The 13993-nt window shown below is 38.2% G+C and overlaps 1 protein-coding gene across 1 annotated transcript; it reads right to left on the reverse strand.

Annotated features, from left to right (window-relative positions):
- Positions 1–10454: 10454 nt before the first annotated feature.
- On the reverse strand, positions 10455–13993 carry evx2 (even-skipped homeobox 2). The gene is made up of 3 exons (XM_053627906.1): positions 12782–13993; positions 11914–12155; positions 10455–11184 (listed from the first exon to the last, which is right to left on the reverse strand). Exons 1-3 carry the CDS (start codon positions 13194–13196, stop codon positions 10594–10596), a joined length of 1248 nt encoding a protein of 415 aa, XP_053483881.1. The 5' UTR covers positions 13197–13993; the 3' UTR covers positions 10455–10593.

Below are 13993 nucleotides of genomic sequence, written 5' to 3' on the forward strand. Positions count from 1 at the left end.
CTAGCAGTTAGGAGGGTCAAATAGAATGATAGTTATATATGTATAGGTCTATGGACATAAGATAACCACTAAGGTTCCTTTTCATTCTGAACCAGCACAAATTCAATTGAAACTTGTTCTAGGGAAAGATGGCTGTATGACCGTGCTATTTATTGCAAATACTAGCTTCATCATACACCACTTTGTGACTCTCTTGAAAGGTTGTGTCATGCATGTTCACGCACACAAGAAGGTATCCAGTTGAAGTATCCAGCTGATGGCTATCAGTGTTCACATTCAATTTAATGCAATTCAGTTCAATGTTATTTATATAGTGCTTTTAAGAATGGACATTGTCACAGCTTTACAGAATTAAACTTCTAACTTCTTCAGTCGAAAATATTGTGTCAGAATCAGAAACTTTGCTTAGCACCAAGCTTTGAAGCATTTTAACTTTAGATTCAATGACAACCATCATCAGATTAAAAATAAAAAGTTATTAGTTTAGATCAGTCAAATCCACCTAATGTTTCCATCAAACGTTAATTTTACATTCAAATTTATCCATCAATTTGTGGCTTTCAAGATCCTGAAATCATGCAGTAAACTAAAGTGTGTGTGTGTGTGTGTGTGTGTGTGTGTGTATGAAATTTCTGCTTGTACTGCTTGCATCTACAATTAACAGAGACTGGATTTACACTGTCAATTCGTATAGCCACTTCAAACGACTATCTAACTGGGCTAGCTCACATAGTCATCTATTCTCTCCTCTTTGTGTGACACAATTATGCTGCTAGATTTACTCAACTGTGTCCTCAGAGCCCCTTTACCACATCAAAATACAACTTTGTATTATGTGTAATTAAGGCCACCTTATAATATAAATGCATGATTGACTGTGCAAAGTTAATCAAAATGTGACACACAATTTATAGTGCAGATCATAGTTGGAAATACAGTCCGTCCGTCCGTCCCCCCCCCCCCCCACACACACACACAAATACTGGCACCCTTGGTAAATATGAGCAAAGAAGGCTGTGAAAAAATGTCTTTATTGTTTAACCTTTTGATCTTTTGTTAAAAAAATCACAAAAATACTCTCATGGATATCAAACAATTGCAAACACAACACAGGTTTATAAAAATAAATATATGTGCGCAACAATTATTGGCTTATTTTAGTGAATACATTTCCAAGATAACAGCTCTGAGTCTTCTCCTATAATGCCTGATGAGGTTGGAGAATGCATGGCAAGGGATCTGAGACCATTCCTCCATACAGAATCTCTCCAGATCCTTGAAATATCGAGGTCCATGCTGGCGGACTCTCCTCTTCAGTTCACCCCTTAGGTTTTCTATGGGTTTCAAGTCAGGGGACTGGGATGGCCATGGTAGGACCTTGATTTTGTGGTCAGTAAACCATTTTTGTGTTAATTTTCATGCATGTTTTGCATCATTGTCCTGCTGGAAGATCCAACCACTGACCAAATTAAGCTTTCTGGCAGAGGCAGTCAGGTTTTCATTTAATATCTGTTGAGTCCAGGATGCCATGTATCCTAACAAAATGTCCAGGTCCTCTGGCAGAAAAAAAAGCCCCAAAACATTAAAGAGCCACCACCATATTTAACCGTGGGCATGAGGTACTTTTCCATAAGGCTACCTCTCTGTGTGCGCCAAAACCACCTCTGGTGTTTATTGCCAAAAAGCTCTATTTTGGTTTCATCTGACCATAGAACCCGATCCCATTTTAAGGTCCTGTAGTGTTTTTTCAAACTGAAGACGCTTGAGTTTGTTTTTGGATGAGAGTAGAGGCTTCTTTCTTGATACCCTTCCAAACAACTTGTGGTGATGTAGGTGACTTCAGATTATAGTTTTGGAGACTTTCTGATCCCAAGACACAACTAACTTCTGCAATTCCCCAGTTGTGATCCTTGGAGATTGCTTGGCCACTCAAACCATCCTCTTCACAGTGCGTTGAGACAATATAGACACACATCCAATTCCAGGTTGATTCATAACCTTTCCAGTTGACTGGAACTTATTAATTATTGCCCTGATTATGGAAATTTTCAATGTTTGTGCTATTTTCTTATAGTCACTTCCCATTTTGTGAAGCTCAACAACGTTTTGCTGCACATCACAGCTATATTCCTTAGTCTATCCCATTGTTATGAATGACTAAGGGAATTTAGCCAAAGTTTTACCTCATATTTATACCCCTGTGAAACAGGAAGTCATGGTTGAACAATTTCCTGTTCTTAGTCACCCAGGTGTACTAAAAGAAAATGTAAAATATCAATGGGAATATACTTTAAATATATTTTTCTCATATTAATTCATAGGGGTGCCAATAATTGTTGCACACCTATATTTAACAAAGATTTTTTTTTATAAACCTGTGTTGGGTTTGCAGTTGTTTGATATCAATGAGAGCAGAGTATTTTTGTGAATTTTTTAAACAAAAGATGAAAAGTTTAAACAATGAAGACAATTGTTCACAGCCTTCTTTGCTCATATTTGCCAAAGGTGCCAATATTAATGGAGGGAACTGTAGGTAGTTAACAATGTTATGTACCCTTGTTAAATTAATAACGTGAAAATATTCACAGATGGCCCCATGTCTAAGTGCGTGCTGTCATTCTCTACCTCATTCTTGTGAGAGCCAGCAAAGTAATTCTCATAATATTGTGATATCACCAGTTACAACCATCACACATTTTTCTTTATTATTGATATCAAGATCAAAAAAATACACAGAAACAATATCACCTTTTTATGTGGATCGCTTTAAATCTTTCAATATTATTTACTACATTGTAAAATAATATTTTAATATATAGCATATTTCTTCTAAATACGTCATGTAACTAACCCTTGTTGTTTTTACAACTCAGGAGTGGGTTTCCAGAAGAGGTGATCTTTTCTGATCCCTAATGACGGTATGACGATTATAGTTCACAGTTTCTTGTAAATGTATTTTTATTACCTTATTGAATATTGAAGCAACACAATTCCAATGAAAACAAATAATCTGTTTTTTAATCACATTAAAAAAACATATGAACATTTAAAATCCAACCCCTAGTCCTTTGCGTGGGAGGTAGAAACAGACTGAGTCTGGCAAATGGGGCTCTGGTGAAGCTGTGTTGGGCATGGCATTCAATTTGCTGTTCAGTGACAGAGAAGTTAAAAGCCTTCACCAGTAGAATTGAAATGCAAAATAAAATATCACATTTGATAGCCAAATAAACTCTTTTGTAATATGTGTTTTGTAAGTGCTTTTCGTATGTACTGGGCATTCATATAGTAGTTTAACATGTGGAAATGAGCACATAATTGTAACTTGATTCATCAAAGTACCGTAGTAATGCCAGTTTAAAATGTAATCAATTGTTGAGTGAAGTTGAAGCATGTCTACCATGCATTATCATCCCTTATTAAATACCTGAATAATGTGATTAACAAATACACATTAATAAAATAAACTGATATACAAATTAAGCTGTGCCTTATTACTGTCCCAAATTATTGATGACTCACTCACGTTTAGTTAATTTAAAATGATTATTAGCCACCAAGGTATTTCTATCCATCCCTCAGGTGCATCAATAGCAGGTGTTCTAATGGCTCTAATAAAAACTGTATGTGTGTTCCAAATGCTAAACAATGACGGCTTTACAAAGAATCCTACAGCTTCAGCACAGAAGTCAGGCAGTGTACATAAATGCCTACATCAGGACCACTTTTTCTCCACTTGACTCTCTATCTGATGACAATATCATTAGAAAATTATGGATTCCAAGGACCAAGATCCTTGAATTGCTGCAGGTTGTGAAACCACACCTTCAGAAGGCCACAAGACAAACCTTTGCCTTAAGTCCAGCAGAGCTGCACTGCATTATTACGCTGTTGGAAGTTTTATGGAGGTGGTTGGTGGTGACCTGGGGCTCAGTGAGTCTTCAGTCAGCATGGCTATGACAGCCGTTATAGCTTTGCTGCAATTGTCCATAACATTGCAGTCAGGGAAAATGTCCAGCTTCCTGAGGAGGAAGAGGAGGATCATGCTGCTGATGATGAAGATGCTGGTTCTGATGATGATGATGATCCTTTGCACCCACATCAAGGCAGAATGCATCCTGCAGGAGCAGAAGTTATAGAGCATATAATTCAGCATATGTTTGGCTACTAATTTTTAGTAAATAGAATGGACGCTGCATGTTCTATTATTTGTTCCTTTTCATCAGACATAACTTGTGTTAATAAACATTTAATGTTTTTGCCTACCTTGGTCTTTTCCCTGCCACCATTAATGGAAATACTTTTGCCAACAAGAAGCATATATTTGCTTTCTATTACAAAGTCTAATGAAAATATTCCATATTCTATTCTACATGACATGACACAAACGCACATACACTGACATGTAATCCCATTATGAATTCAGATTCATTGTATGGCTATATGGCCATACAATGACATGTATAAACATGTTATTCATTTATGTAGGCATGTTACCTATAAAATGTACACTGTAGTTTGAGAAATTATATTTTACTAATATTAAAATGTAATATTTTCAAATATGTGACTGAATGCATTGCACATATGCAGAGTCCTTTTCTGACTCACTCAATGCGCTGCAGATACGTAACATAGGTATATGTACAGTACAGACAACGTTTTATCCATATGAGTGAAAACCATTAACATACATGATGTATTTTAAAAACATTGCTATATGAGAAATTTATCGTTGGAAATGTTGTAACAAAGATTGGCGCTTGTAAATTATACAGTAACTTACCTTTCTTCACTGCGTTCCAAACGGCATTGCTTTTGGAGGGCGTTTGGAATGGAGAATAATTTCGATAATCATGCTGGAAGATCATTTCAAAATGATTCTTTTTTTATTAAATCAACAATGAATTACGTAAAATTTGAGCACCACTACTTTAAGCCCCATGAAAATCTTTCAGTGTTTGAGGAAGTCTTTACACACCAGCTGCAAGTAATCAAAGACGTCGACACCGCACACTAACAATGAACTATGTTTTTAATCACAGGTGGAGAAATGAAGTTCCTAACACACAAGTTTGCGAATGTTCGTTGGAACTGTGGTTTCAGGAAACAACAAATCGTTGAACTATGTTGATAACGACGGAACCTGCGACCATTGTTGACTAACGATGCTTTTGGGAAATGCACCACTGATTAATTAAGCTATCAGCGGCGCGGTGGTGCAGTGGGTAGTGTGGCCGCCTCACACAACCAGCGGCTATACATATATATATATATATATATATGTATATATATATATATATATATATATATATATATATGTGTGTGTGTGTGTGTATATGTATATATATACACACACACTGGTCCTACAGGGTTTTTGTGCTTGGAGAAATATGTCCACAGTGATGTTTGTTGGTAAATGAGACCTTTTAGCTGTACTCATGTTCGACTCAATTGAATGCTCGTTGTGATGACGTCACATGACGCGCCTTGGCCCAAATCAGAGGAAAATGTGCGGTAATTTTGAAAAATTGCAAGCTCCTCCGAATATTGCGAGTTCACTTGATTTTGCGTTCATTTCTGCTATTGCAAAATCCCGGACGGATTGTGCAGTGATACTGGGAAATTACATTTAATTCCACCGGAGCTCAGTGTCAAACCCCTCACCCTGGACCTGTGCAACAGTAAGGTTGCACTACTTTACAACACTACTTTACCTTGCTAAACATGAGTTACTTCATTACTACTCAGCGCCTACATAGGCTAATTCCCCTCCTTTTTTAGTTTAACTCTTCAAAACAACTGTAATTGTGTTCAAATTTGTTGATTGTGCTGTCTATCTGCGTGTGTTTCTGCTGTTTAAGTCTCTGATTCATCTGTTAAATTTACCTCCTGTCAGTCGATTGTTTGTCTATCGACTCAATCGAACTGGGCGAAGTCAACAAAGAACTACTGACAACTTGATTGTTAAATCTCTGTTGACGAAAGCTTTTATGTACGTTTTCTCGTACGTATCGTACGCCCTGCTTTAAGTGCTTCGTTATTCACTAGGATTCCTCGTTATCTGGAAACCCACCCCAGGTCTGTTGTAACACAAGCCTTCAATAGTAATCATACGTTGTTAGTACACAGCTAAACAAGCTAAGCTAAGAAGAAACACTATTAACTAGAAAGTAACCGTAATAACTACAATCTATTTGATATATGAATTCTGAGAGGGGTGATTCATCCCACAACCATGGTCTTCTGTGAGGTGTCATTAGAGCTAAAGGGATTCGTAAGCAGCCGTCAGATGAGCGTTAGTTCGTGAGGAGGCGCCTGCTGTTTTGACCTGACCTCGTCTGTGCACTCGCTCCTGCTGTTCAGCATGATCAGTTCGCTCAGAGCAGTTTATCACACCCCGCCTTATCTTCATCCCGTCTAATTAAAGCAATTCTCAATTATTGTTGCAACAAAATTCGTTTATCTTTATGCGCTCTCACTCTCAGCTCATTAAAAGTCTAAATTGCCGTGATTTGGAGAGGATGTAAAGGTTTAGTCCTCAAAGTTGTGGGAGCTTCAAACGTGCGTGAATTGGAGTGATGGTCCATGAAGTAGGCTAGTTTTGCTTAATCTATTCCATGAAAACCACTTAAGAGTTAGCTATCTCCGTTGCAAAATCAGAAGGTAATAATATGATTAATTATTATTAATCACGTGGCCTAATGTTATGAATCGTTGGCAAGGTGAATACCATATCCATAAACTGGCTTCGCAGCATGTTTTCAGGCAGCAAACGCCAAAATGCCTTTTAAAAAAGGAAATTTCTGCACAGAGAGGAACTGTGACGTCCTGGTGTTCCGTAGGCTCTCAGCTAATATATTATAACGAAATGTGGTAAAATGCATCTGACTTGTTGTGAACATCACTGACTCCTGGATTCCATTTCCGCCAGCCAACCCAATGGACTTCCCTTTGGCGCAGTATCCTGGCATGACATTAAAGCCGATGAAGGTAATTTTCAAGGATAATTGATAACATGTTTTAATGCATATGCATGAAAGCGAGTTTTACGAGACCGACGCTACATGTTTATGTAATTGATTGAGGGGATGACCTCCTATTCAGAATGATTTTTGAGATGTGGCAAAACGCGCAAACTTGCAAATAGCCCAGCTTGTGTCTGAATTAATACCCTATTCATCATCATTATGGGCTGATGAGTTAATTTAACCATTTCATTCTGTCTTAATGAGCTATGGTTAAATTAATGAAAGTAACATTTGAACAGAAGCAAATACAGAATATTTGAATATTTACACAGCTTCATTCCCAATTTAGCAGTAGCAGATTAAACATGTAGGACTAAGGAGTTGGAAAGTTTGCAAATACTGAGACTGCTTTTTCAACTCCATCTCACCATCTTATCCTATCTCACATGTTCAAATTTTAACAAATGTAATTTGAATCTCTGAAATAATCTGACGCCAAATTTAAAATTGAATTAAATTTTTCTTAATTAGATTATGTATGTAGACCACCCACTGTAAAAATTTGCAGGAGCTTATGTTTTATTTCTCCTATTGAAGTTATTCCACCTTAAAACGGCGGAGTCGTTTGGCCCCACGTGCTCCCTGTAGTTTTGGGTTTTTGTCCTCCTTGCAGCTGCTGTCACCTCGCATTACTCGCAGTCAGCTAAATGAAACATTATTCTAAACATATGCATCGTAATCAGTTCGGTCACACTTACAAGAACACGCGTTAATAAGGCAATCAATCACTGTGGAACAAGCGAGTTGTTCTGCAGCAGCTCATAAACAGTGTGTAATGAAGAATTGGAGGTTAGAATGACACGCGCTGATCAGATAATCAATGTCAAAGACGCGATGAATGTCAGTAAATGTAGTTTTCACGTCGTTTCTATAAAATCTTCAATTTACAACAAGCAGTTCAATTACCCAGAAAATACAGTCAATTAAATAGGGGTGATTGGACAGTAGGGGGAGGATCATCGATCTTTGCATTTCTATCTCGCCAGTGGACATTTAATTTAGGTTTCCTATTAGCACCGAAATAAAGAAAATATAAAATATATTAAACAACCCGCAGATATATCTTCTTGTCAAAAGCAATCCGGTTAAGGTGACAGACATTTTTTACATTTTATGATGAATTTTTTTTTTGGTCTTTGCACACTGGATACAAAACTAATCGTGTTATTGTGGCCAGTGTTTTTCTGCCCTCTGTCTTATTCCGTTTAGCTCTCCATCTATCTCAATGCCTTTGTTGGATGGGTTGTAACCCTTGCTGGAGTAAAGAGCATGAAGAACCACGGCAATACATCACATCCAAAGCTGTGTCTAATCCCATTTCTTTAATGGGAACGTTAAAAAAAGCAACTTATCTCAGAATCCCCTTGGGGTGCTCTGGTATATATTTAACCGAGCTACAATTAACGACAGTATCAGCTTGTATCATTTAGAGGTAATGTAAACATAATGGTAAATTATAGGGTCGAAATGACCCGTGATCTCACTCTTCATATTCCCTACAGTTCTGGTGTCGGTTTAATTAATATGAGGCTCACTTTCCAAAGAGAAGTAAATGCGTCGAGGTACAAAATACTAAAAACATCACGCATTTCAACGCTGTAACTTTTCTATCGAAATATAGATTTTAAAAGCACTGTGCAAAAAAATGTTCTGTTTATCATACTATCAGTTGTAATTAAGATTTGTATTTAAATAGTTTTATTCTAATTAGCTTTACTTAAATATGATCTATTATAAATATTAATATAAAACATAATACAAAATAACGGATTATTGAACCGTTTGTATACCGAATAAGCATGTTGCCTACTTTATAGTATGAGAAACTACCTTTTTTTAAAAAAAAAAAAACACCTTTATTAACTATTCATTTTGATAGTTGCAATGATTTTTGCGAGGGACAAAATGCTAAACAGGCAATAAGTTGATTTTTAAATATTTATTTCCCCAAGAACAAACACCATCAATAAATAACATAATTTACATTTTATATTGCACATATTTCTCAATTGAAAATATGAAAAATCATACAGTTGATCATATTTAAAATACAGAAACGTAATTTAAAGAGTCATGAATCACAGCGATCCTGGGGAGGAGGGCAAAACACAGGATTTTTTTTTACTCCCATTTATTGAACAAACTGTTTCTATAGCGAGAACCAACCCTTCGCATCCCCTACTAATGTATAAAACCCTTTAACCTTCGAAACTTTATCAGCAATCTAATATGCATTATATACAATGACCATTTTGTATATGTCCTGCATTTCTGTATTCTGTCTTGGATGTCTTGATATTTATTTTAAACTCTGGTCTCGACATTCCATGTGTGTAGAACTGTTAGAGCACCTACAACAAACTCAAACATTCAGCCAGTCACTTGAATTAAATAGATGTCTAACTCATTGAAATAAATAAATAAATACAACGCTGAAAGTTCTTTTCACATAGCTGTCGGTATTTTGGTTTAATTCTATCTGATCTATACTATGTATGTTATGACATAATATCTCACCATTCATAACTGGCTATACAAGTGCTGTTTTGCGTTTGTTAAAATGCAGTTGTCTAACGGGCAAAATATTACCTAGGTGACAAAAAATATGCATGCAGACAGAAATGCATGAGCAATTTGTCTAAAGTTTGGGCTTGTGCGGATAATCCCGTTACAATGTGAGTGAAGAGTCTCTGTTGGGAGCATTATGGAAATATCGGTTCGTATTTAATGAGGCTGCTCGCATCAGCGGAACACAGCTCAGAGAAAATTCTACCCACAACGACTAAAGCTCCAATAAGGAGACTGGAAATAGGACTCAGCGGAAGGGGAGTTTTTTTTTTTTTTTTTTTAATTCTTCAGATAACGAATGCCACGTTTGTTACTGTACAATATGAACCAATAACAATGTATGAAGCACAAGGTCCTTTATCTGCCTCGTCTAATGACTTCCCACAGCGGGTTGTTATGATGTGACATCGGGTCTCAGAACAGGGAACTTCCTTACGTTTTCGCTTTCAAAGGAGCTCCATCAAGGTGCATGATTGGCAATTTTCGTCATAATCTGCACATTATTAACATCAGAATTGACACTGTGGAAGCAGTGTAGAGTCTCGGCGCCTATAGCTCCATCGAATTAAGGGAGTCCCTGAACGGCATCGTCATCATCCTCATCCTGGTACCTCAGTAGACACTAAAAGTTGCACAAGCACCGTATTTTTCTCTTTACAGCACGAAAGAGGTGTGTGCTGTCATAATATTTGAAGACGAAAAGTAGGGGTGAAAAAAATTAATGGGGGGGGGGGTATCTGCTATTTATTTAGCCATATAGTTTTCTCGATGCCGAATCTTTCTTCTTCTTCTTCTTCTTCTTCTTCTTCTTCTTCTTCTTTACATGTGGCGCTAGTTCCGGATGTTATTATTTTAATAATTGTTTATATTTTATAATCTTGGATAATGGGTGGTGCTTGGAATGGCTTGGAAAAATGTCCTTAGTACTTTGAATGCGCTAACAACACGATGTTGATTAAAATCAAAAGTAGCTTTCGTTACATGTTCAAGTGTCAAGTTATCTATTGAGGGCACTTTCCTCTCTCTGGTCTGGCGAGGGCACGGCGGTTTTACTCAATACGGCAGCCGAATAGGGTAGAAATCCGCTTTCGGACCTGGGCGCACTCGCCGTGCATGTGAAGTCCGAGCCCGCGCTGCGAGAACTGAGCGCGCCGCCGCTGTGGCAGCTGAGGCACGAGCACGCACTAGCCGACGGTGCGCTCACCGCCGCCGCCGCCGCCGCAGCTGCTGCTGCAGCCGAACTGTTGAGGCCCGCCGGCGACTGGTACAGTCCGGGATGCCGAAAGCTGCAGAGCAACTCCGGACGCGAATACGGATGGGAGAGCGCTCGAAAGGTGTCAAGGGGCCGGATGGAGGTGGCGAATGGTGATGATGCGGCCCCCGAGGCCGCAGCCGCCGCGGCTGCGGCCGTGACGCCCACGTGCGGGTAGTAGTGCAGGGGCATGTGAGAATGGAATGGGTACGGCAGACTTCCGGTGGCGGCTGCGTGCGTCATCATGTAAGTGTAGAAACTGGGATCGGCTGGATGTGGCCAGGACATGGCCAGGCGCTGCCTCTTGTCCTTCATTCGCCGATTCTGGAACCACACCTACACACACACGCGCACACAAACACTGTAAGACTGCGTATTTAGACTGACCCCAATGCTTAAAATCCGATTTCCTTCGCGTATATTTTCCCAGTTTGCTCCTAAATTTGCTTGGAAACTAAAAGCAAAATATGCAAAGAGAGAGAGAGAGAGAGAGAGAGAGAGATCTAATTAAACGTTTAAATTATAGCTTGCTAAATTTATTTGTGAAATGTGGGGTTAGAGCATAGGTAATATAGCTTTAATGGGTTTACAAAATGACTAATTAGAAATTGCTGTACAAAGAAAAAAGGTAACATCAAATACGCATAAAAAGACTTAAGCCAAAGTAGTGTAAACTAATCAGTATTCATCCACGCAATACGCGGAATTAAAAAAAAAAAAATTCTTACATTTTAACTGCTTCGCACACCTTATGTTTGGTTCTCAACATTCTCCGAAAATGACCGATTATATCTGTTTTTCGTGTATTTCAATTTCAGATTTGAAAATTGTACGTTGACCAAGTGCTTATATACGTTTAAAACTATTTTTTAAATAATTCTATTTGAATGAAGAAAACAATGTGTACCCTTTGAGTGGGACGTTTTTAATAGCACGCTTTTCCTAAATTATGAAAAACATCCATATTTAAACTATATATTAAAACATTTATTTTAAAAATTGTATATTCATTTAAAAACGCATTACGTTGTTATTTGAACCAGCAATAGTGAAACTAAATATTACCTTTATAGTTGTTTCAGGTAGGTTTAACGCTGCAGCTAGTTCACATCTCCTGGGTCTTGAAACGTAGTTTTCCCTGTAAAATTCCTTTTCCAGTCTCCCAATTTGTTCCCTCGTAAAAGCAGTCCGGTATCGCCTCACCTGGTCCGTGTTTGAGTTGGTCGAGCTGCCGATGGAGTTTCCGTTATGATTGGAGACAGACGAAGAACCTGAGCTCGAAGTCCCCGAATTACTGTCTGAGAAACCTAAAGAACACGAGAAAGGATTATAGACAAGACCTGGACAAATGTTAACACAGTCATTTCGCTACATTAATGTCATAATTCTAAATATGTTGTGATTAAATTACATATGATAATTTTGCGATACACTTCATATGTAATTTTGCTATATACTATAGCCCTTACAGTGTGAATTTTCTCCTAGCTATTTATCTCTGACTCTAAAAATAAGTAATGCATTGTTTCTGTTTATGAAAAACAAATCAATAAATATATAAGGCAAATTTATTTATTTATTGTTTTTTTATAAATGTGTCAAATATATTTACACATATATTTCATATACACCAAAGAAAAAACATTTTGTACGTTCTATATTAGTAACAGGTTCATATTAGCATTAAATACCAGACAACAACAACAACAACAACAACAAATAATAATAATAATAATAATAATAATAATAATAATAATAATAATAATTGTATCTCACTTAAGTAAATAAATTTCCACCGCTCTAGTTCTGTACTGCTTTTAGGCCAATACACTTTCTGTACTATTAAGGACACAAAATATCATTAGTATAATGTTGAAATGGTAAAACCTCAGCATTCACGACTTAAACGAAATAAAGGGCCTTTGTGCATTACCTTTATTATTGTTTTCCTTGTGTTGGCTGACACTGTTTGGGGAGCGATGAGATGGGCAGCCCACTTCCACATCGCTATTCATTTCGGAGTCGGTAGAAACTTCAGGATACAGATTTGATTTCTTCCTGTTTTCCGAGGACGAGATTTCCGCAGATGAACTGTTGTCACTAGCGTGGTGGTTTCCGAATAAGCTGTCTATTTCGAATTTGCCTTTGCTGGGTACGTCGCCCAGGCTAGCGTGTAGCGAAGCGGAAGTGATTCTCGGGCTCAGTCGCCCCGCGTGCTGAGAATTTTCGAGGGCCTCGAGTACCGCGTTTCCGTTCGACTCGGACAGGTTCGAGAGCCTCTTGCCTGACACAGGACTGTGAAGCCCCCTTTCCATCAGAATCATCTCTTTTCTTATCCTCTCCATCATGAAGTAGCGCAGAAAAAAAGCCCAAGTCCCGGCGCCGCTGGTACTCCGATGAATTTTCTGGCGTAGCTAATCCGCCGTCAGCTCTGCTACTGGCACTAAATAATATAACACCTTTATGGGTAAGACGAAAGAAAGAAAAAAAACCAGACGAATGCCAGTGCGGGCAACGAATGACTGCTCAAAATGACCCGTGCATCCTCTCCGGTCCGAAATGTCATTCATCAAAAAAAGTGGTTCGCGGTATCGTCGTTAAAGGTGCGCGTGACGCTGCTGGAATGATCATTTATTGTAACAGGTTTATAAGCAAATAAATAGGAGCGGGACTGTCAGAGAAATGATGTAGTCGGGCTGAGCTTGCTCAAAGCCTCATATCCAAGTGGAGGGAGAGGGGAGAAGTGAGGAGAGGAGCTGCTGTCCCGTCGCTGATCTGCGTCTGCTTTAGATGGCTCCTGGGTTTGGCCTCTGGGGTGAAATTGACAGTCTGATTAATAAAATGAGTGCGGCAACATTTCCCTCTTCATTTAGGAATATCATTATACTTTGATTCTCTATTGTTCCTCCCTTCTGCTTAGACTCTCGCTCCCCCTCTCTGCCTCCCTTCTGATTCCTTTTTTCTGAGTAGATTATTTCACTCAGATGTTTTGGACTGAAAGGTGTTGAAGATTTTTACACAAGGGTATCGGCGTGAGCAGTTTTAGAACGGGTGTTCCTTTAAAAAAAATCGTGTTCATGCTTCTGTCAAATAATCAATCTACTCTGAAAATCACGATATTTATTATCTTGTGTAAGAGTATAGA

This window comes from Ictalurus furcatus, chromosome 6, assembly GCF_023375685.1.
Source record: "Ictalurus furcatus strain D&B chromosome 6, Billie_1.0, whole genome shotgun sequence".
Taxonomy (NCBI): domain Eukaryota; kingdom Metazoa; phylum Chordata; class Actinopteri; order Siluriformes; family Ictaluridae; genus Ictalurus; species Ictalurus furcatus.